General features: G+C 47.4%; 1 protein-coding gene across 1 annotated transcript; it reads left to right on the plus strand.

The window, feature by feature from the left end:
* The first annotated feature begins 316 nt into the window (after positions 1-316).
* ALLC (allantoicase) lies at positions 317-23,497 on the plus strand. The gene is made up of 12 exons (XM_043927888.1): positions 317-590; positions 3,261-3,355; positions 9,310-9,360; positions 10,775-10,862; positions 12,286-12,411; positions 13,500-13,579; positions 14,430-14,562; positions 18,619-18,774; positions 19,162-19,235; positions 20,715-20,823; positions 22,303-22,427; positions 23,151-23,497. Exons 2-12 carry the CDS (start codon positions 3,266-3,268, stop codon positions 23,313-23,315), a joined length of 1,197 nt encoding a protein of 398 aa, XP_043783823.1. The 5' UTR covers positions 317-590; positions 3,261-3,265; the 3' UTR covers positions 23,316-23,497.
* Positions 23,498-24,131: the final 634 nt, after the last annotated feature.

Below are 24,131 nucleotides of genomic sequence, written 5' to 3' on the forward strand. Positions count from 1 at the left end.
GGCTAAGGTGAAAAAGAACACCCTCCACCCTCCACGGCTCTCTGGGACGCAGGGAGGCAGAGTGATGCCTGCTCCGTGTGGGTTGGGCCTGCGTTGCCATGACGCCTGGCTCCTCCCATTCAGTGGGGTACCGAGCCGGCAACCCTGCATCCCTGACTCAGGCAAACGTGCGGATGCTCTGTCCTGGGGGTGTCTCAAACTCACTGCAGCCGACTGAGAAACAAAGCCGAGCCTGTTTGAAACACCGGGTGACTCACATGTTCCATAATTAGCTACGGAAATGAAACACTCACAAGTCTTTGTTGAGTGTGCACGCTGGGCCTGGCCCTGTGGGTTTTGTTCAAGACGCTGGACATGGGCTGAGCTGTCGTGGTGGTGGTGGTCGGGGGGGCACCTGAGCAACCCACCGGGTCTGGGATGGGTCCACCCCGTGGCCCGGCCTTGCCTCATCCTCTGAGCCCCCAGTGCCCTGAGCGGCTGGCGGAGCTGAGCAGAGCAGAGTGTGTGAGCTCCGACGGCTGCCCGGGGACACAGCAGGGACACTCCGGGGAGAAGCGTTTGATCAGCCGCAGTGAGGGCGCGTCTGCCGGGTGGGCTAGTGTTGCCCGTCCTTTGGCGTTAAAGGTTTGGAGACTGCGTGTATGTGGGGGAGACATGGGTGGGCCCTCCGCTATTATCTTCTCCAGCCGGTAAATGTCCTGAGTGGATGGAAAGTTCTCTGCATCAGCAACCTGGGAATCACGCACGGCTACTCAGCACACAGAATGTGGCCAATACAAGAGGAACTGTATTGTAATTTTATTTTATTCACTTTTATTCCCTTGTAATTCTTTAAAATTTTATTTTGTTCACTTGTAATTCTTTAAAATTTGCTGTAATTCTTATAATTCACTTGTAATTCTTTAAAATTACTTTTTATTCATTTGTGATTATTTAAAATTCACTAAATAGCCACCTGTGGCCAGGGGCTTCCAGGCTGACCCATGCAGGTCTGGACCAGCGGGGTTCTCCAGCCCCCAGGCCCTGGAGCCCACCCGGCCACATGCTCTCTGTCGCTCCGACTCCTTGGTGCCCAGCCCGGGTGTCCCTCCTAAAGGGGGCCCCAGGAGGACACCTCTTGTCTCTGCATCTCCTGCTGTGTCTGCCCTCCACTGTGACCCCTGGAGAGCAGGGGTCAGGGGTCAGTCCCACGCGTGGCCGCGGGCCTGGCCACCACGGGAGCTTCAGCCTCGGCCACTGGATGAGCCTAACACTAATGGATGAGCATCCGTTCTGTGACTCTGACGTGGGCTGAGAGCTCTCAAATGTCCGTCATGTCAGGACATTTCTGGGTTGGAAATAGGGTTCCCTCCCCAGCTGTGTGGTTTGGACAGTTCACTCGGCTTCTCAAAGAGGCATTTTGTTTGTAAGATGTGAATGCCAAACTCACAGGGTGGTTCTGAGGATTAAGGTGAGATAAAATAAATGAACTGTGTAGGACGTGATTGTAGACTCATATAAATGTCAGGAAATAAATGTCCTGTTTGCTTCTGCACATGTTCATCCTTGGGAAGATTTTAGTCCATTTGAGGAATCAGTATTTTAACACACAAATCAGGAAAGTATTATTCACTCATTCATTTATTCAACAAATATTTATCAAGCATCTTGTATGTGGCAGGCAATAGTCCAAGTCCTGAAGATACACCAGTGGGCCAGAAAAAAAAAAAGAAAAAATCAGTGTCCTCATTTGTTGTTCAGTTGCTCAGTTGTGTCTGACTCTTTGCGACCCCATGGACTGCAGCGTGCCAGGCTGTCTTGTCCTTCACCACCTCCCAGAGTTTGCTCAAACTCATGTCCATTGAGTCGGTGGTGCCATCCAACCATCCTGTCCTCTGTTGCCCCCTTCTCCTCCCGCCCTCCGTCTTCCCCAGCCTCGGGGACTTCTCTAATGAGTTGGCTCACGAGTGTCCTCATGGAGCGTAGCACATCTAATCTGGAAAGGAGATAATAAAACCTACAAGCAGGCGAGTCCCACAGAGGTCTGTGTGCCGTGGAGACAAAGATTAGCTGCGGCGAGGGTGCTGGCGGTGCTGGGGTGGGGGTGGGTGAGATGCCACTGCACTGCGGGAGCAGTTTGCACCAAGAAGGAGACGGTCCAGCCAAGCCTTGAGCACAGGTCACGGGTGAGCTGCACAGGTGCCCGGGGAAGGACCGCCTGGCAGAGGGGACAGACGTCGCCAAGCTCCCGAGGCAGGACGTCCGGCACTGGGGACGAGGAGGGTGCTCTCTCCTCTGATTTCTGTGCCCACCTCCACCAGGGTCTACTGCCCAGCTGCTTGACATGTGTGTGTGTGTGTTCTTAATATATATATTTCATTGAAGTATAGTTGACAAAATGTTTTAGGTACATAGCAAGGTGATTCAGTTATACATATACACATATATTTCAGAGTATTTTCCATTATTACAAGGTGTTGATTAGAGTTTCCTGCACTATACTCCAAACCTTTGTTGCTTGTATATATATTATTTTTAAATTAGAAATCTATCGTCCTATTCATACTAAGTCAAACACGTGGAATCAAAACACGTTTTATTTTTTAAAGTGACATTGTTTCCTAATGTCTCAGAGTAGCCTTTCTGTAAAGGCTATTTTCCAAATAACTTTATTTATGCTTTATTTATTATTTTGGGCCGTGCTGAGTCTTCTTTGCAGCTCGGGCTTTTCTCTAGCTGTGGCGAGCGGGGGCTTCTCACTGCGGTGACTTCTCTTGAGGATCGCGGCCGGTAGGGCGTGGGGTCTCAGTAGCTGTGGCTCCTGGGTCCTAGAGCGCAGGCACAGTAGTTTCGGCACATGGGCTTACTTGCCCCATGGCGTGTGGGATCTTCCTGGACCAGGGATTGAACCTGTGTTTCCTGCATTTGCAGAGGATTCTTTACCACTGAGTCACCAGGGAAGCCCGGTATGTATTTTTTGAATGTACCTTAAAACTATTCAAGGCAAATTGTTCTTTTCTACACTGAAGCATTTTTTTTCCTCCTTGAATAACGAAACTTTGCATTTTGTGGCTGCAGAATTTGTGTATTTTCTTCTCAGATGCTTCACATGGGGGTCATCTCTAGTTCCCTCCCAACTGCAGTTTTGTGCAAAGTTGCTGGGGAGGGACCCTAAGCCAGCAGGTACCCCCACAACCAGTGGGGGGCACGTGTGTTGTTTGAACGGCTCAAGCCTCGGTTTGGGGGCCTGATGCTGACCCAGCCTGCCTTTCTGCTTGCAGGAAGCATGGCTGACTCCCCCAGGGAAGGAAAAGTGGCTAGGCCTCCGGACTTTACACAGCTGATTGACTTGGCATCTGAGTTTGTAGGAGGAAAGGTGAGCAGGGTGTCTCAGGGCGAGAACAAGTGTTGCATTTAATGCACCCGGGCTGGGGCTCCAGCTGACCACTGTGGGGACCTGAGCTAGAACAGCATAGAACAGCAGGAATCAGGAAGAAGGCTGGCCTCCCCAAGGAAGCCCATCACCGCCAAAGTCTCCCAGGGAACATTCCCTAAATTGGTGACAATTATGACCGGGGCAGCATTGCCCGAGGTTAGAAACACACATTTTGCCCCTGTGAAAAGAACCCCCCACCCCCCAGTGTGTTTCCTTATGGGGCAGATGAGTGGTCCTCAGACTTCAGTGTGAGAATCACGTGAGAACCTAACACGAGGCGCCAGGTGAGCTACAGACCTACCCTCGAGAGCTTAGGCTCTGCCGGGAGATGTGCAGACCAGGGCTGGCATCAAGGCAGGACAGGGCAGTGCGGGACCACATCTACCACGCAGGGTGGGGAGGCTGGGGAGGACCATGCAGGGAAGTGATGCTCAAAGGAGCCCTCAGTCGGGGGAGGAGCCGGCAAGGCAGCTGGGTGACGGGGAGGGTCAGACAGAGGACAAGGGGAAGGGAGCTGACCTGGGGTGTGAGGGCGGGAGCCTGGGGGGGTAGCGAGGCCCCCTGTGCCCGGAAGGTTTCTGCCCCGGAGGAGGGCTGCAGGCCCTGAGCAGGGGAGGGACGCCCAGGTGAGCTCACCGAGCTGTGTCCTCTGGAGGCAGATGTCAACAGACAAAACCATGCACAACCTAAAAGGTGAGCACCATGCTTTATTTGGAGGACACAGCCAAGGGCGTCAGCCCCAGACACAGCCTCTCACATGGTTCTACGGACGGCTCCGAAGAGGTGAGGGGGCAGTCAGGATCTGTAGGGGCTTTTGCAACAAAGACCATGTCATCACAACATCAAAAGATTCCTATTTGTAAAAGAAAACCAGACATCTTTAGTTAAGGAATTTAGCCCTCTTCTGTGTATAGGCTTCCCAGGTAGCGCTCATGGTTAAGAACCCACCTGCCAATGCAAGAGATGTAGAGACATGGGTTCGATCCCTGGGTTGGGAAGGTCCCCTGGGGAAGGAAATGGCAACCCACTACAGTATTCCTGCCTGGAGAATCCCATGGACAGAAGGGCCTGGTGGGCTACAGTCCATGGGGTCACGAGAGTTGGAGACAACTGAGCAAAGTCTGGGCTCACTGACACCTTCCTTTATTTTATTATTAAATTAATTTATTTATTTTAATTGGAGGCTAATGACACCTTCCTCTGATGTGCACTTCACTCTCAGCCCTGTGCTTTCCAGTCACACAGACATGGTTCCCCACATTCGGCCATCCAGACAACCAGCAACTCCCAGACAGCCTAGGCCCTCCCCTGCCTTTCAGGTTCTGGCTGGGCTCAGAGGTCAGGACAGTCTTTCCCGGACCACAGGGGTCCCTGAGCCTCAGGTTCGGTGGAGTGGCCAGCAGCCAGTCTACAGCTCACTCTCGAAGGTGTCCTGCTTTGGGAGCCCCCTGGCAGTCCAGTGGTGAGGACTCAGCGCTTTCATTGCCATGTCCAGGGTTCAATCCCTGCTTGGCAGGGCAACTAAAATACCCCCAAGCCATGAGGTGTGGCCAAACAAACAAACAAACATTCTGCTTTGGTTAACAAACCACAGAGGCAAAGGAGAAGCCTCAGCAAGATGGTAGGAGGGGGAAAATCGTGTTTAGAATCAAACCCCTTACCCGCCAGAGATGCTCAGGGGCCTTAAACAAACCTTGTGTGCACCAGGACCCAGAGACCCACAGAGACGGAGCCAGAACTGTGTCTGAGCATCTCCTGTGGAGGTGAGGGTCAGCAGTGGCCTGCTGCAGGGGCAGGGGCTTTGGGTGCAGTAGGCTTAGGTATGGCATAAGCCCTCTTGGAGGAGGTCGCCATTAACCCACCATAGAGCTGCTAGAACGTCCTCAGGACTGGGGAAACAGAATCTTGGAGGGCACAAACAGAACCTTGTGTACCAGAACCCAGGAGAAAGGAGCAGTGACCCCACAAGAGACTGACCCAGACTTGCCCGTGTCCAGGAGTCTCCGGTGGAGGTGTGAGTCGGCGAGGGCCTGCTGCAGGGTCGGGGGCAGTGAGTGCAGCAGTGTGCGCATGGGATGCACGTAAGGAGGTCACCATCACCTTCATCACCTCCAGCATAGTTTGGCCTCAGGTCAAGCAACAGGGAGGGAACACAGCCCCACCCATCAACAGAAAATTGGATTAAAGATTTACTGAGCATAGCCTGCCCATCAGAACAAGACCCAGTTTCCCCCTCAGTCAGTCTCTCCCATCAGGAAGCTTCCATAAGCCTCTTATCTGTCTCCATCAGAGGGCAGACAGAATGAAAACCACAGTCACAGAAAACTAACCAATCTGATCACATGGACCACAGCTTGTCTAACTGAATGAAGCTATGAGCCATGCTGAGTAGGGCCACCCAAGACGGACGGGTCATGGTGGAAGTACTGACAAAACATGGCCCATTGGATAAAGGAATGGAGAACTACTTCCATATTCTTGCCTTGAGAACCCCGTGAACAGTATGAAAAGGCAAAAAGATAGGACACTGAAAGATGAACTCCCCAGGTCAGTAGGTGCCCAATATGCTACTGGAGATCAGTGGACAAATAACTCCAGAAAGAATGAATGGATGGAGCCAAAGCAAAAACAACACCCAGTTGTGGATTTGACTGGTGATGGAAGTAAAGTCAGGTGATGTAAGAAAAATAGCAACTTGGAATGTTCGGTCCATGAATCAAGGCAAATTAGAAGTGGTCAAACAGGAGATGGCAAGAGTGAACATCAACAGTTTAGGAATCAGTAAACTAAAATGGACTGGAATGGGTGAACTTAACTCAGATGACCATTATATCTACTACTGTGGGCAAGATTCCTTAGAAGAAATGGAGTCGCCATCATAGTCCACAAGACTCCAAAAATCAGTATTTGGATGCAGTCTCAAAAACAACAGAATGAACTCTGTTAGATTCCAAGACAAACCATTCAATTTCACAGTAATCCAAGTCTATGCCCCAACCAGTAATGCTGAACAAGCTGAAGTTGAACGGTTCTATGAAGACCTACAAGACTTTCTAGAACTAATACCCCAAGAAGATGTCCTTTTCATTATAGGGGGCTGGAATGCAAAAGTAGGAAGTCAAGAGACACCTGGAGTAACAGGCAAATTTGGCCTTGGAGTACGAAATGAAGCAGGTCAAAGGCTAACAAAGTTTTACCAAGAAAAAGCACTGGTCATAGTAAACACCCTCTTCCAACAACACAAGAGAAGACTCTACACATGGACATCACCAAATGGTCAACACTGAAATCAGATTGATTATAATCTTTGCAGCCAAAGGTGGAGAAACTATATACAGTCAGCAAAAACAAGACCGGGAGCTGACTGTGGCTCAGATCATGAGCTCCTTATTGCCAAATTCAGACTTAAACTGAAGAAAGTAGGGAGAACCATTAGACCAATCAGGTATGACCTAGATCAAATCCCTTCTGATTATAAAATGGAAGTGACAAATAGATTCAAGAGATTAGATCTTATAGAGTACCTGAAGAACTATGGACAGAGGCTCATGACATTGTACAAGAGACAGGGATCAAGACCATCCCCAAGAAAAAGAAATGCAAAAAGGCAAAATGGCTGTTTGAGGAGGCCTTACAAATAGCTGAGAAAAGAAGAGAAGTGAAAGGCAAAGGAGAAAAGGAAAGATATACCCATTTGAATGCAGAGTTCCAAAGAATAGCAAGGAGAGATAAGAAAGCCTTCCTAGGGGATCAATGCAAAGAAATAGAGGGAAACAATAGAATAGGAAAGACTAGAGATCTCTTCAAGAAAATTAGAGATACCAAGGGAACATTTCATGTAAAGATGGGTACAATAAAGGACAGAAATGGTAGGGACCTAACAGAAGCAGAAGATATTAAGAAGAGGTGTCAAGAATACACAGAAAAACTGTACAAAAAAGATCTTCATGACCCGGATAATCATGATGGTGTGATCATTTACCTAGAGCCAGACATCCTGGAATGTGAAGTCAAGTGGGCCTTAGGAAGCATCACTAAGAACAAAGCTAGTGGAGGTGATGGAGTTCCAGTTGAGCTATTTCAAATCCTGAAAGATGATGCTGTGAAAGTGCTGCACTCAATATGCCAACGAATTTGGGAAACTCAGCAGTGGCCACAGGACTGGAAAAGGTCAGTTTTCATTCCAGTCCCAAAAAAGGCAATGCCAAAAAATGCCCAAACTACCGCACAATTGCACTCATCTCACAGCCAGTAATGCTCAAATTCTCCAACCCAGGCTTCAACAGTATGTGAACCGAGAACTTCCAGATGTTCAAGCTGTATTTAGAAAAGGTAGAGGAACCAGAGATCACATTGCCAAGATCCGATGGATCATTGAAAAAGAGAGTTCCAGAAAAACATCTATTTCTGCTTTACTGACTATGCCAAAGCCTTTGGCTGTGTGGATCACCATAAAGTGTGGAAAATTCTTCAAGAGATGGAAATACCAGACCACCTAACCTGCCTCCTGAGAAATCTCTATGCAGGTCAAGAAGCAACAGTTAGAACTGGACATGGAACAACAGACTGGTTCCAAATTGGGAAAGGAGTATGTCAACACTGTATAATGTCACCCTGCTTATTTAACTTACATACAGAGTACATCATGTGAAATGCCAGGTTGGATGAAGCACAAGCTGGAATCAAGATTGTTGTGGAAAATATCAATAACCTCAGATATGCAGAGGACACCACTCTTATGGCAGAGAGTGAAGAGGAACTAAAAAGCCTCTTGATAAAAGTGAAAGAGGAGAGTGAAAAAGTTGGCTTAAAGCTCAACATTCAGAAAACTAAGATCATGGCATCTGGTCCCATCACTTCATGGCAACAAGATGGGAAACAATGGAAAAAGTGACAAACTTTATTTTCTTGGGCTCCAAAATCATTGCAGATGGTGACTAAAGCAATTTTATTGCTCCTTGGAAGAAAAGCTGTGACCAACCCAGACAACATATTAAAAAGCAGAGACATTACTTTGCCAACAAAGGTGTGTCTAGTCAAAGCTATGGTTTTTCCAGTAGTCATATGTGGATGTGAGAGTTGGACTATAAAGAAAGCTGAGCACTGAAGAATTGATGCTTTTGAACTGTGGTGTTGGAGAAGACTCTTGAGAGTCCCTTGAACTGCAAGGAGATACCACCAGTCCATCCTAAAGGAAATTAGTTCTGAATATTCATAGGAAGGACTGATGTTGAAGCTGAAACTCCAATACTTTGGCCACCTGATTCGAAGAACTGACTCATATGAAAAGACCCTGATACTGAGAAAGATTGAAGGCAGGAGGAGAAGAGGATGACAGTGGATGAGATGGTTGGATGGCATCACCAACTCGATGGACATGAATTTGAGCAAGCTCCAGGAGTTGATGATGGACAGGGAGGCCTGGCATGCTGCAGTCCATGCGGTCACAAAGAGTTGGGCATGACTGAGCTACTGAACTGAACAAACCACAGGCTAACCTCCCCACAGGGTGTCCTAGGATGGGCTGGCTAAGCTGCAGGGGTGACCCCGGTGTCAATTTTTTCCCCATTGCTCTGGGACAAGGGTCACAAAGTCCGGGGTCCCGCGTTCTTGAAAAAGAGTTGGTTTATTTTCTTTCTAAGAGGTTAGCACTTTTGTATCCAGATGGTAAAGGGGATTAAGAAGGAAAGGGTGGGAAGTCAAGATTAAGGGGGGGAGGCAGGCAATGAAATCTAAGCATTTAAAAAGCATTGTGTCTTAATTGCGTATTGTTTCTCTCCCCCTTGGCAATTTCACATTTTCTTTTTACTGCATCTCATAATGTTTCACCAGGGAATGAAATAAAATGGTTTTAAATTTATGGTTATTTTATCTTTACTTCTTTCTTTGTCTAGATTTTATTTGCAACAGATGACTTTTTTGCTCCTGCTGAAAATCTTTTAAAGGTACTGTAAATTGGCCTCTGCTAAGTGCTGGGGTGGGGTGAGCCACGCAGTCCTGCTAATTAAAATCTCCCTGTGTGTTTGGGCTGGGAGTCACGTGATGTGACCCAGAGAATTAGCATATTAGAACAGTAGAAATGTGTGGAAATTAGCCTCCACTTCTGTTAAGATGGCAGAGACAGATGTGGACCCGGCTCAGGATTCTGGGTCCACCTTGCTCTGTGGGGGAGTCACTGAGTCCTCTTGTATTTCTCTCTGCCCTACTTTGTGTTTATAACTTATGATGGGAAGAAAAGTGTTTCATAGCTTGAAATTTTTGGAAAATGTTATTCCTACTTAGTTATAAAGATGTTGTTGTTCAGTCAATCAGTTGTGTCTTTTTGTGACCCCCATGGGCTGCAGCACCCCAGGCTTCCCTGTCCTTCACTATCTCCCAGAGTTTGCTCAAACAGTTGGTGATGCCATCCAACCATCTCATCCTCTGTCATCCCCTTCTCCTCTTGCCTTCAATCGTTCCCAGCATCAGGGTCTTTTCCAGTGAATAGGCTTTTTGCATCAGGTGGCCAAAGTATTGGAGTTTCAGCTTCAGCATCAGTCCTTCCAATGAATATTCAGGACTGATTTCCTTTAGGATTGCTGTCCAAGGGACTCCTGAGAGTCTGCAACACAGTTTGAAAGCATCAATTCTTTGGTGCTCAGCCTTCTTTATGATCCAACTCTCACATCTGTACATGACTCCTGGGAAAACCATAGCTTTGACTATATGGACCTTCGTTGGCATATGTTTATTAAAAACAAAATACTGATAAATGTAAGGAAGAACGGGAACTCTGGGGAACCCCGCCACCTTGTCCCTGCAGGGGGACCAGCGGGAGTTATTTTGAGAGGGGTGATGGCCTTGGGGCCCGTAGAGCTGGCGCCTGGCAGCGTGTGACTGCCTTGGGGTGGGGTCTCACTTTCACTGGTGGGCATGAAGCAGCTCGGAGCATGGGGGTGGGGGTAGGGGTGAGTGTTCAGAGGAACCCGAAGCATCGAGCCTGCACTTCCTGAGACTCTCCCGGATTCTGGTTGCCCAGTCTTTTTGGGCTGTTCTGGGGGTCCAGTTACCCTTCCTCGCTTTGCTAAACGACCTTTGAGGAGGCGCCCAGGTTGCGGCTGCACCAGTGGTGGGGCCCCTGGAATGAGCCATGTGTGGTTTTACCTTTTGCTGCCAGTGGCAAGTTCCGTGGAGGATGGCCCGCAGAGAAGTAGGACTTCTTTCTCAGAAGCTGATACGAAGATACACAGGCATCGTCCTCCGTCTCCCCTACAGTCCCTGTTCTCTGCACCGCGCATCTGTCCCTTTGTGGCAGAAGTCTATTTCCTGGGAGCCCAGGCTCTCGCATGAAGGTTAATGATCCGCTTGTCTTTGCTTTAGAGGGACAACCCAAGATTTAAGGAACATGAGTACACCGAGTTTGGGAAATGGATGGACGGATGGCAGACCAGAAGGAAAAGGATCCCAGGTAAGACGATGATGACTCTGTTCACTCACTCCTGTGATGTTTGAGATCAGGGGCTGTTGGGAAGCAGCGCACATTGGGGGTCGATTTTAACACGGGCCCTTGGACTACTCAGTCACCTCAGATGTCCCTTCTGAATGGCAGGCTCTGACAATTCAGGAGGGGTCGTGAGAGCCCTGGTCATCAGTGCAAGCAGGAGGGGGCAGGCACTTGTGAGGAAAAGGAGACTCTGGAAGAGGAGGGCCATGGGTGAAGAAGCTGAGCCGCATGCGTACGTCGGTCGGTGCGTGTGCGGCATTTGACGTCAGCACCCCTCTCTGAAGTAGGTGTTCTGGTCCCATCCGATTGCCATGGAAACAGCCTCATTCACTCAGCTCAGGTCACAGCAACCGTAAGAGAAGCCGGGAACTCAGCCAAGATCCATCCTATCTTTTATGCCGCCTTAAGAAGCTACTGCTCACTGCTACTCACCAAGCAACATACACCCTTTAAATTTATAGAAAAGTCTGTAAAAGGAAAGCAGCCAGCATTAGGCTAATCGCTGACTTTCTTGCTACTGTCTCAAGTATTTTAATTTTCTATATTTCTGTGGTACTCCAGGCCTCATGACTGTGCTTGTACTATGCTTAGTCGGTCAGTCGTGTCCAACTCTCTGGGACCCCATGGACTGTAGCCCACCAGGCTCCTCTGTCCATGGGATTCTCCAGGCAAGAATACTGGAGTGAGTTGCCACGCCCTCCTCCAGGGGAATCTTCCCAACCCAGGGATTGAACCCAGGTTTCCCGCACTGCAGGCAGATTCTTTACTGTCTGAGCCACAGGGAAGCTCAGGCCTTATTAGATTCTAATAAAACTGGACATTTTAAGGTTGATCTGAATCTGACTGCTGGAAACCAAGAATCACACAGTGTCACACTGGGAGTTCTTACACATCATCTGATGCAGGGAGGGGTGGTCCTGGCTGGGTCCCTGAAGGCAAAGAGCAGGCTGTTTCCAGGAGACCCAGCTCAATACTGAGCCCCGGCCGAGTTGGGCTGGTGGTCCCTACACCAGAGGTATAGCTAAACTTTTTGGAAGCTTATCTCATCCCTGACTTGCAGTTAAAAGAAATGAAGCTCAGAGACACCCGTCTGCCAATGATGCACACAGGAGGTGGCCAGTTTGGAGTCAGACATGTGGCCCCTCTGGATCCAGGGCTTATACACGCTCTGGTCACATTAGAAGGGAGGGTCCACGTGGCCAGTGGCGGCCCCATGAGGCCGCGTCAGCAGAGACCTGGCAGTCTCGGCCGAGGAGGAGCCCGCACACGTTTCTCTCCGATGCGAGAAGTGCGTTTCTGGTGTTTTACTTCCGCTGTCCTTTTGCTCAGTAGCGAGGCTCGTCGGCGGGATTCAGCCCGAGTGGTTCCTGTTGTTTACATCCCCCAGGTCACGACGGGTGCGTGGTCCAGCTGGGCATCCAGGGTGCTATCCGGGGCTTCGATGTGGACACGTCCTACTTCACGGGAGATCACGCCCCTCGAGTATCGATTCAAGCGGCAAACTTCGAAGAAGGTGCCTGGGGACCCCCTGGCCTGGGAGGAGCTGTGTGGGGATTCCTCATGGCTCGCTTCCCGCCCAGACAATCTCGTGCAGAGGCCCTCTCCCTGCCACAGAGGCTGATGACATTCCCCGTCAAGGGCTCCGTGATTTTTGAGGTTTAGCTTAGCCGTGTTCTTCAGCTCAACTTAGATTTCGCTATTCTCACACTGCAGCACCCCCAGGAGGCGCAGGGTTTGGGGAGCAGGCTGCCGGGGCGGGTGGCTGGGTGGCGTGGCCAGGGCGGTCTGGAGCCCGGTCCAGGCCAGCTGTGGGGCCTCTCCCCTGCTCATTCTGCTGCCCCCCAGCCCCTGGGGGGTCTGCATAAGGACATGGCAGCTCTGGGCTTCCCAGGAAGGTTCCTTTCCGAATCCTGGAATGGAACTGGTGTCCTCCCAGGCTGGTCCCAGAGGTAGCTTTCTAGAAACATGTACCCTCACGGGCATGTCTGTACTTTACTTGGGAAACAGGAGTCATGTCAGTTAGCAGTCTTATCCTGGAGGCACTCTGTGCCCAGCTTGTAGGAGGCTCCAGGGGCGTGAAAACGACTGTCCCCTCCCGAAAGACGACGGAGGGACCTGAAAAGTCACATGATGGTGGGAGGGAGGGACCAGTGACAAAGAGAAAGATGCTTTCAGGAGGTGCACTAATCATCCACACAGGCTCCTGTTGGTGAATCGCCCACGGATCAGTTCTGAGGATGCCACTGGGGGAAGCAGTGTTTTTGGAGTTGACTTACAACATTCCATAACTTTATCAATCCAGCCTTTTGAAAACCCGAGTCATGTGATAAGTTTGTCCATCTGGCTAAACTTGGAGATGATATTTACCCTCTGATGAGCAGACGAACCACCAGATGTGCAACACCCCTTTTGAAGTTACCCTAAGTATTTTAAATGTGGAGGAACTTTAACACATACATCTATTACATTGGTCATCTGATACTTTGACTTAAGAAACGATATCTTTAGGCAAAATGAAAATGACCCTACCGTTCATGAAGAGAGTATGTATATTCTGATTTTGAATGGGAATGGTAACCCTCATGGTCACTGTAACTTTAGATAAGCAGCCAGAAATCCCACAACGAGAAGTCAGGACAGGAACTGCGGCCACCCCTGAGGAGTTTGAAGCCATTTCGGAGGTATGTTTCCCGGGCGAGCGGGGGCTTGTCACGGGCTGTTGGGAGCTCTGCCCGCCTGCCCACCTGCACTCAGCCTGGCACAGCTCACACGTTGTGCTTGCCCCGTGCGACCCTAGAGAGGTTTCTGGGTGGGTCTGTGCACCCCTGACCGCGGTGCATGCGAGGTCCAGGGTGCTTTTTCCCACGGGGCAATCTGCTCACAGAGACGCAGAATGATGCCCTGTGAGATAAACACAGAGTCAGTTCACATACTTTTGATAGCTATTGGACAAAGTAGCGTTATGCTGGATGAATGTAATGCAAGAAACAATTTGGTTTGCATTTGGGGACATTCTTGTTTTTCGAAGTTTGTCTGGTGATCTTCATTGCATTTTACAAAAGTGTGGATCCATAACACACTGGGGAAATACATAACGGCAACAACAAGCAGGCCCTTCCAGTGAAGCGCTGATCTAGAGGAGAGAGCTGGGAGGTTCAGGCTGACCCATTTACCCCCAGGCCCACGGCAAGAGCCTGGGTTTTATTTAAATGTTCACATCACATTCTGGCTGCTGCTTTTTTATGAATCCTCAAAGTGAAGACATCCAGAGGTTCGTTTCTAACCCCCTGCCCATCCCTGGCCACCACCGCCCGGTGGCTGTTATGACCAGGGTAAAATAAAAGCAAGCCTTTATTCTGTTTATTAAATCTGGGACTTGATGTTTATTAGTGTTTTTATTAAAGTGTTCCATTAGGCATCCATCATTAATTTTGTTCCAAAGTGGTTGCCCCGCAAGCCCCATGCAGGGATTAGGATGAGAGGATTTATTGTCCCAAGAGCCATCACTAGTGTTTTTATATTTATTGCTAGCTGAAGTCCGACGACTGGAGTTGCTTGATTCCTATGACAGAAATTAAACCGGGAAATTCTGCTTCCAGCCACAACTACTTTCCGGTCAATTCCCAGCAGAGGTGGAGTCACATACGACTCAACATTTTCCCAGGTAAATATGATGGACCATCTCCAGTCCTGTGGTTTCTTCATTGAGTGCTGACATGTTTTAAAAACACAAAGCAAAGTCACCCTTTCCTCCTTGGTCACTGATCTCTCTAGCATTTTAGGATTTTAATCTTCCCTTTTCGTGTACTAGGAAATTCTCGTTTTAGCCCTGCCATCTGTAGGTAGTTAGGAAAAACTATCAATTAAATTGGGATGTGATGGACCTAAGGTGTATTAGGTTAGATATCACCTAACAATGTCTATTTCACAGACATATTAGCAGTTGAAGTGCTGTGTACAAATAACCCTTATTTTGTTTTATTGTACAGCTTTATTGCAATGTAATAAATGTAACATGCATTTCACCCATGTGAAGTATACAATTCTATGGTTTATTGTACATGTAAGTATACAGTGTAAAGTCTATGTAAATATATAATATGGCTTCCCAGGTGGCTCAGAGGTAAAGGATCTGCCTGCAGTGTAGGAGATGCAGGTTCAGTCCCTGGGTCGGGAAGATCCTCTGAAGAAGGAAATGGCTACCCACTCCAGTACTCTTGCCTGGAAAATTCCATAGACAGAGGAGCCTGGTGGGTTACCGTCCATGGTCCATGGGGTGGCAAAGAGTCAGACACGACTGAGCTACTGAGCATGCGCATGAAATAGATATAGATAGGATATGTGCAGCCATCGCCACGGTCAACTTTAGAACATTTTTATCACCTTGAAAAGAAATCTGATATCCTTGAGCTATCAACATTCATCTCCCCCAGCCCTAAGCAGCCACCAGTCTACTTTCTGTCTTGATCCACTGGACTACTCCAGACATTTCATATAAATGGTCTTTTGTGACTGGTTAGCATGTTTCCAAGGCTCACCCGTATTGTTGAGCATCAGTACTTCATTCCTGTGTGTGATCAAATAATCTTCCATTGTATGGACAGACCTCATTGCTTGTCCATGCATCAGTTGATAGACATTTGGGCTATTTTCACCTATTGAAAGCTTATGAGTAATGCTGGCATAAACATCCCTGTACAAATTTTTGTGCAAACATATGGTTTTCATGTGGGTGTACACCTAGGAGTTGAAATTGCTGAGTCATATAATAACTGTGTTTTTAATTTTATGAGAAATTATCAGACTTCTTTCCAAAATGGCCACACCATATTACATTCCCATCAGCAATGTATGAAGGGTCTGGTTTTTCCACATCCTCCCCACATTTGTCATTTTCTGAGTTTTTGATCACAGCCACCCTAGAGGAAATGAAGTGGTATCTCGCTGTGGTTTTGATTTGCATTTCCCTTACGACTAATTATTGTTTTTTAAAAGCTTTCTATTTTTTATATTGGAGTGTTGTTAAGTGTTGTGTTAGTTTCTGATTTTCTGATGTTCAGTTAGTTCGGTCTCTCAGTCGTGGTCCAGCTCTTTGCGACCCCATGGACTGTGGCATGCCAGGCCTCCCTGTCCATCACCAACTCCCAGAGCCTGGTCAAACTCATGTCCATCGAGTCGGTGATGCCATCCAACCATCTCATCCTCTGTCATCCCCTCCTGATGTTCAGTAAAGTGATTCAGTTATACATATATGTGGATCTCTTCTTTTTAAAATTCTCTTCCCATTTAAGTTGTTAGAGTATTAAGCAGCCTCATGACTAATCTCAGTTGCTTACTTGGTCACTTGCATATTTTATTTACTGTTCGTTGTTCAGTTGCTAAGTTGTGTCCAACTCTTTGAGACCCCACGTACTACAATAGGCCAGTCTTCCCTGCCCTTCACTGTTTCCTGGAGTGTGCTCAAATTCATGTCTGTTGAATCCATGATGCTATCTGACCATCTCGTCCTCTGTCGTCCCCTTCTCCTCCTGCCCTTAATCTTTTCCAGCATCAAAGTCTTTTCCAGTGAATCAGCCCTTCCCATCAGGTGGCCAAAGTATTGGAGCTTCAGCTTCAGCATCAGTCCTTCCAATGAACACCCAGGACTGATCTCCTTTAGGATTAACTGGTGTGATCTCCTTGCAGTCCAAGGGACTCTCGAGAGTCCTCTCCAGCACCACAGTTTGAAAGCATCAATTCTTTGGTGCTCAGCCTTCTTTATGGTCCAGCTCTCACATCTGTACCTGACTACTGGAAAAACCATGTGTGTGCGCACACTCAGTTGTGTTTGACTCTTTGCGACTCCATGGACTATAGCTGGCTAGGCTCCTCTGTCCATGAACTTTTCTAGACAAGAATCCTGGAGTGGGTTGCCATTTTCTCCTCCAGGGGATCTTCCCGACCCAGGGACTGAACCCACATCCCTTGTGTCTCCTGCATTGACAGGTAGATTCTTCACCACTAGTGCTACCTGGCAAGCCTCAGCTTTGACTTATGGACCTTTGTCAGTAAAGTGATGGCTCTGCTTTTCAATACTCTGTCTAGGTTTGTCATAGCTTTCCTTCTAAGGAGCAAGTAAGTGTTAGTTACTCAGTTGTGTCCTACTCTTTGCAACTCCATGGACTGTAACCTGCCAGGATCTTCTGTGGAATTCTCCAGGCCAGATACTGGAGTGTGTTGTCATTCCCTTCTCTAAGGGATCTTCCTGACCCAGGGATCGAAACCAAGTCTCCTGCATTGCAGACAAGATTCTTTACCATCTGAGCCAACAGGGCTGCAGTCACTGTCCGCAGTGGTTTTGTAGCCCCCAAAACAAAATGTCACTGCTTCTACTTTTTCCCCTTCTGCTTGCCATGAAGTGATGGGACTGGATGCCATGATCTTACACAAGCCCCTTTGCCACGTCAAGGCTGTGATCCATGAAGGGGACTATTCCTTGACAGTTTGATTAAAAGTGAGATTGGATATTAATTCTGTAAACAAGAATCTTATTTTTTTAATGTAAAGTCAGCTTTACATGAAGAGACATTAACACTATGTACCATGAAGGCAGCTCATAATGTTCAATGAGCTAGGATAGTGTTGTGAATTACTCTTGTTAGCATATTTTCTTGGGTTTTAAACCAACACTCCAGGAGATGGTGAAGGACAGGGAAGCCTGGTGTGCTGCAGTCCATGGGGTCGCAGAGTCAGACACGACTGAGGGACTGAACGACAGCAAATACCAAGACAGCCTGGTTTTATTTACTGCAAATATCAAGACTTCCACTGTTCTACTGAAATTTTTTCAGATCACTCAATTTCACCAGATTTTTCATGTAAAAATATAGGGCTGGTTTCATTAGAATATTCTGATTAATGACTTTGAGCTTCTGTATAAAAAAGCTTGGGTTCCACCTTCTAGGAAGTGATACTCAAATAAGAAACGTCCATTTTATTAGACTCACATAATGTGAGTGGATCTTGGTAGTTATTTTCTGCTCTGCAGACCTACTCTCGAGCTGCTCTGGTTCTCAGCAGCTACTTAAATTTGTGAATGTTATCTTCAGTATTCTCAACCACACTGCAAAGCAACGTGTGTAAAAATAAAAACCTAAGATCTTGTGTAAGTTGGTGTGGGATTTAGCAATGTTGATTTCGGGCACCAAGCATTATATCTGTGGTGAATTTCCCAACTGATTTTTGGCCTTCCTGGAGTTATTAATTCACAACCACCACAAATATGTGAGTATTTACTATGTGCCACACGGAAGCAAGCAAGACAGGTAGCTATTCTGGCCTTCAAAGATTTTTAGATTCTGCTTTTGGGAGACTTATTATCAGGGACTTAAGAACAAGGTAATTCTGGACTGTGATTAGTGCAATGAAGTAAATAAGTGGGGGGGCATTGATAACCTTAACCTGGGGAATCAGACAGTGGCTGAGGTGGGGGTGGGGGGCAGGAAGGAGATGGCTCTAGAGAGGGAAAGGCCTTCCTGGGGCCATGCTACAAGCTGAGACCTGAGATCAGCGAGTAGTCTTTGGACAGCAAAGTTGTCTGAGGACTAGGGGGTGGCAGGTGCAAAGGCCTTAGTGTATTTAAGAACTAGAGCAGGCAGATGTGGAGAGCTCTGTGTTTTAAGATCCACAAAGGGCAACTTTTCCCAAGTGATAATAATAATAAGGCACTTTTCCTTTTCAGATGGTGGAATTGCACCTCTTAGGGTATACAGTACTGGACAAAAAGACTGGACTGCGGGTGACCCCAAAGAACCATTAGACCTGGTGACCATCGCGTATGGGGGTGCCTGTGTAGGATTCAGCAGTGCACATTTTGGGCACCCGAACAATATAACAGGTGAGGCGATGCTTGAGCTTGGGACGTGTGGGCCTCACAGTCCGCACCCCAGTGTGGTATGAATTACTTAGAGGAAGGGGCCATCTCAAGCCATATGGGTGGGTGAGATCCTTCATATAGGATTGAAAGCCTTTAAGACAGGAAGTAAATCAATAGCACTCTCCCTTCCTAATTTTGGCTTAAGCAGTTGCTCTAAAAGGAAAAGTAAAATTTACTAACCCTATAGTTGTGTGTGAATTTGCTGAAACGTTCATCTTAATGAAAATCACAGATGTTGCACTGCTCAGGTGCACGGGATCTGCACCGGTCACGCCAATGCAGTCATTCTCACATTTTTAATAAAACGTGATGATCCTGTGAAATCCCGTTAAACACTGTTTTTGGCAGGAGTCAGCACAGCGAAGTCGATGGAAGATGGCTGGGAAACAGCCCGGAGACTGGACAGGCCCCTGATACTGGAGGTGAGACGTGAAAATGCTGCATCCCAACGCTTCCCAGAAAGTAAAGCTTTTTTCCTTCATTTGACATCAAGGAGACTGATATTTTAGAAACCTCTTAGGCATTTTTGTAAATACTTATTGCTTCTACATGTTTTCTAAATCTTCTACTGTTTCCTTATAATATCAGGGCCAGACTACACATAAAGACCTAGAAGTCAAACTTGCTAATTAATGCTGGCTGTTCCAACACATCATTGGAATTATCCCTTTTTTTAATATAAAAACTAGAGCATCTAAATTTAACAAAAACCCATGAGTAAATTTGTTGATCTGGAGGGAAAAAACCACTATTTCGTCGTCTTTGATTTTTGCGTATTGCTGGGTGAGACAGACCACTTCTGTGAACGTGTGATGGCTCAGCTGTTTAATTTGGCCAGTAACTAACTCAAGATAAGGAAGTAAAAAACGAAAGAAAACACCTTTTAGTGTGTAAATCATATCACAAATAATTTAATTTAATTTATAATAACTTATTTATAATTATATATATTACACAAATTATAATAACTTAATTATAAACATACCTTTCATGGGTTTGTATCACCCAATGCTTCCAAATATAAACAAAGTCTCCTCACTAGAAATTTGTGTTTGGAGGCAGGTCATATATTGGTATAGATTTGGTCAAAGACAGATCTACTTTGAAAAGTCAAAACCAGCCAACCACAGGAGCTCTTGGTTGGGTTAGACAAACATCCTTTGGTGTACAGCATCCCACCTGAATTCATGTGCATGTGTGCTAAGTCATGTCCAGCTTTTTGCAATCCTGTGGGCTGTAGCCTGCCAGGCCCCTCTGTCCATGGGATTTCCCAGGCAAGAATACTGGAGTGGGTTGCCATGCTCTCCCCTCCAGGGGATCTTCCTGACCCAGGGATTGAACTCGCGTCTCCTATGTCTCCTGCATTGGCAGGTGAGTTCTTTACCACTAGCGCCACCTGGGAAGCCCACCTGAATTTATAACTGACATACATGATCATATCAGAAATTCATCAAAATTTACCTAGCACCCGATTAACCCGAGTCGGCATCAGGAGTTTACACAGTGACGGTAGAGTGACGATTTTTTACGCAAGAAGCAACTTACACCAGATCACAGGAAGTAGGTACTCTTTTATAGTGAAAAATGAAAGCGTTAGTCACTCGGTCATGTCTGACTCTTTGTGACCCCACCAGGCTCCTCTGTCCACGGAATTACCCCAGCAAGAACACTGGAGTGGGTTGCCATGCTCTCCTCCTGGGGATCTTCCCGCCCCAGGGACTGAACCCTGGTCTCCTGCATCGCAGGCAGATTCTTTACCTTCTGAATCACCAGGGATGCCCTACTCTTTTATGGCAGGAAATGACAAGTACGCGCCAACATTGTCGCTTGCTGGTTTTCAGGATTGGTCTTGAATGACAGCAAGCTGACTTACGTTGTTTCTACCTCTTTTTGAATTCCAGAATGATGAGAACGGTATTCTCCTGGTTCCAGGCTGTGAGTGGGCAGTTTTCCGATTGGCGCATCCTGGAGTAATAACTCAAATTGAAATCGATACAAAGTATTTCAAAGGTAAACGTGATGCCACTAAGAAACCGCTTATAATTGATGTGCTGGTCGTAAAGGCAGCGGGCTCCATGCCGCAACTAAGACCCGATGCAGCCAAACAAATAAATAAAGACTATGAAAAAGAATAAGGACAGCGGGCTCCAGCAGGAGAGGGACTCAGGGCAGCGGGCTGTGGGCCTGGCTTTCCGCTCACAGTTGTGTAGCTTCAAGCATGTTGTCTTAACCCTTTGCACTCTGCTTCTGTCTTTATAAAGCATTAGATGTGCACTCGACCACAAAAGTCGTGAGATTCTATGAGGCACTAAGGCTCTTCACCACAAGGTCCCTGAACTCCATGTGAAAAAGCCTATGAAACACTTCCTGGTTAGGACATCGAAAGAACAAGGTGGGGATATCTTCTCAGGGGAGGGATCGCAAAGCAGCTCGGTGACTATTTCTTCTCTGGGCAGTGATCTACACACATTTTAAAAATCATGGCCTTCCTTTAGTAAAATAATATTTGGAAAAGCACCCTTAATATTCCATGTTTACTTCCTTATGAAATAGATACATGGTCCATTATAATAAGTTCAAAAGAGGTTACTAAACTTTTATAATCATTAAGTGAAGTTTTGCCAAGTACTATGGTGGGTGTCTCATGATTCTTTGGCTGTCTTTGAATAAATACAGCAGACTGTATTCATGCACTGGATGCTTGATTTTTAAATGTCTTGTGAATCATTATGACCTCACTCAACTATTAACTGTTTCATCAAGGGTCAGTATATATTTAAGGTGAAGTTCATCCTCAATGGGTGGATGTAAACGGTTTCAAGGGGTCTTGATAATTTGAACTCCTGTTGGGAAGACTCCTGTGGTTTAGATCTGATTAGTGGTCACTGTTTCCACTTTTCAACACGACTGACCAAGGGCGGCTCCTGACGGTCAGGAGGAATGTCAGTTCTGTTATTTTTTTGCTGTTTATGGATGTTCACAAATCATCTCTAGTGGTATATTTAATCCATGGTTCTCTGTGTGGTAGTTTAAAGTCACTTGTTTATTTTTGTGAGGGACAGTTTAGTCAAAACCAGGGTAATAAGCAGCAAATCCATGCAGCCAGGGACCCCAAACTGCAGCATGGCATGGATGCCCTGCAACTGGCCTTGGGTATCTGTCAGCCAGGGATGATGGGCACGGGGATCGGGAACAAGCTGGCATCCAGTTATAACATCAAACACGCCAGGCCTAATACACACATCCACACACACATGTGTACACACATGCACACGTGTGCACACACGTGTATTCACACGTGCATGTATATTAAAGAAACAGAAACAGTCATTGGGATGTCCTCTTCCTGCACCCCAGAAGCACGCTCACCTCACCCATGCTCACTTTTTGCTGGGCTTTTTGATCTGATTAAAAAGGTCAGTATTCCATAAACCAAACTGCGCTGGGTGCAGACAGAGTGGAAAAGACGCCTTTGTCTTATTCCGACAGGTAATTCTCCTGAGAGCTGCAAGGTGGACGGCTGCATCCTGACAATGCAGGAGGAGGAAAACATGGTCAGGCAGAAGTGGGACCTTCTGGGCCATAAGTGGAAGCCACTGCTTCCGGTCACAAATGTAGTGTGGTGTCCGATCCCTTGGGGCCACGCAGGCAGCCCTCCCGTGGGCTGCTTCAGTCAAGGCCGGGTTTCAGAGGGTCACAGCTCCGCCCCAAAGCTTCTGCTTGGTTTAACAGTGTGACAAATGAGATTTTAAAAACTGTCTCTGCCCCTTTATATTATAAAATGACAGGCTCTCTCGTTTCACATTTGCATAATCTAACTCTCAAATTTTCTTTGAAAAAAAAAAATTTTCTTTTAGACCACCTTGTTCAAGCATGCACACATGGAGAAACGTTTCTGCATTGTACTGACTCTCTAGGTAGGGCGGCTAGCATATTTACGGCCTCCAGGGTGTGGCCAGCCATGGGATGGATGCTGAGGTGATCCAGAGCATTTCCCTGGATCATGCAGGAGGGACATGGTCATTTTCGGGTCGGAGATGGGAGTGAGCGCTGCTCCCCTTAGTGAAGGGACTCCCACGGGCCCGCTTTCTGCTTTCTTTTTCTCATCAGTTTGTCCACTTACTTAACTATCAGAAAGAAACATCACGGGGACCTGAGTATTCATGCCGGTCTCCTTAGGGCATCCTGTCCCCAAAAGCAGATTGCTAGGGCGAGCCGAATTATTATCATGGAATAACTTTTCACCTTTTAAGGCCCAGAGTCCAAGCGGATGGGTGGCCTTGGCAGAGTCAGCCCCCTGGTCATTACAAGGACCTCCGCCTCCCCTCTCTTTCCAGCTGAAGCCCGATGAGATGCATGTGCTGGACAGCCTGACCCCAGAACTGCAGGATGTCATCACCCACGCCAAGTTCACCATCACCCCCGATGGGGGCGTGAGTCGCCTCGACTCAAGGGCTTCCCCAGCTCTATCTGCCTCCTGCGGCCCCGCGAGAAGCCCATGATGAGGTTCTCGGTGAAGGCGGGCTTCAGGGCGAACCTCTAACCCACAAAACCCCGGTGACTATACAGTGACTCAGACTCTTCTTCTGAAGTGTGTTCAATATATGAAACTTAAGTTTCTAGCAATTAGTGTTTTGAAGGTCAATATAATTCCTGATGATTTAATAAAGTGGTCACCCTCACACACGGGTATCTGCATTTAATGTCACTATGCAGTGCTTGGCAGTTGGACCCCTGGGTCGGAAAGATCCCCTGGAGGAGGGCATGGCAGCCCACTCCAGGATGCTTGCCTAGGAAATCCTATGGACAGAGGTGCCTGGCGGACTACAGTCCATGGGACCAGAGTCGGGTACCACTCACTCATGGAACACTTGGTAGTTCAAAAACTAGCGGTGGCTGTGAAATAGCAGGATTTCTTTATTACTTTTTTAAAACAGTACAAGATATTAATATTTTTATAACATCGGTATTCTGTACCTTCAGAGGTACTTTAGCACTTTATACATAGTCTTCTATCCTGAAAGGTTTGTTGAAACCCATCAAAGCCACTGGAAAAATATAATCCTACAAGCATTCTCTGTCTGGGTTGAAGAGGTGGGGCCTGCCTTTACCTGGAACAGGACGTGACCTTCCCAAGGTCACCCAGGCCCTTGACTTGCTCCTGCTGCACATGAAGCTGCCTTCTGAAGGTTACACCTTTGAGGCACCGCCTGCCAGCCGCGCCTGCTCACCTGGATTCCCACGTGCTCTGGATGGTTCCTGGCGCATCCTCCTTGACCAGTTTTAATTGTCCTGATGGTCCTGTCCACCACCCCCAC

The sequence above is a fragment of the Cervus elaphus genome, chromosome 16 (genome assembly GCF_910594005.1).
Source record: "Cervus elaphus chromosome 16, mCerEla1.1, whole genome shotgun sequence".
NCBI classification, from domain to species: domain Eukaryota; kingdom Metazoa; phylum Chordata; class Mammalia; order Artiodactyla; family Cervidae; genus Cervus; species Cervus elaphus.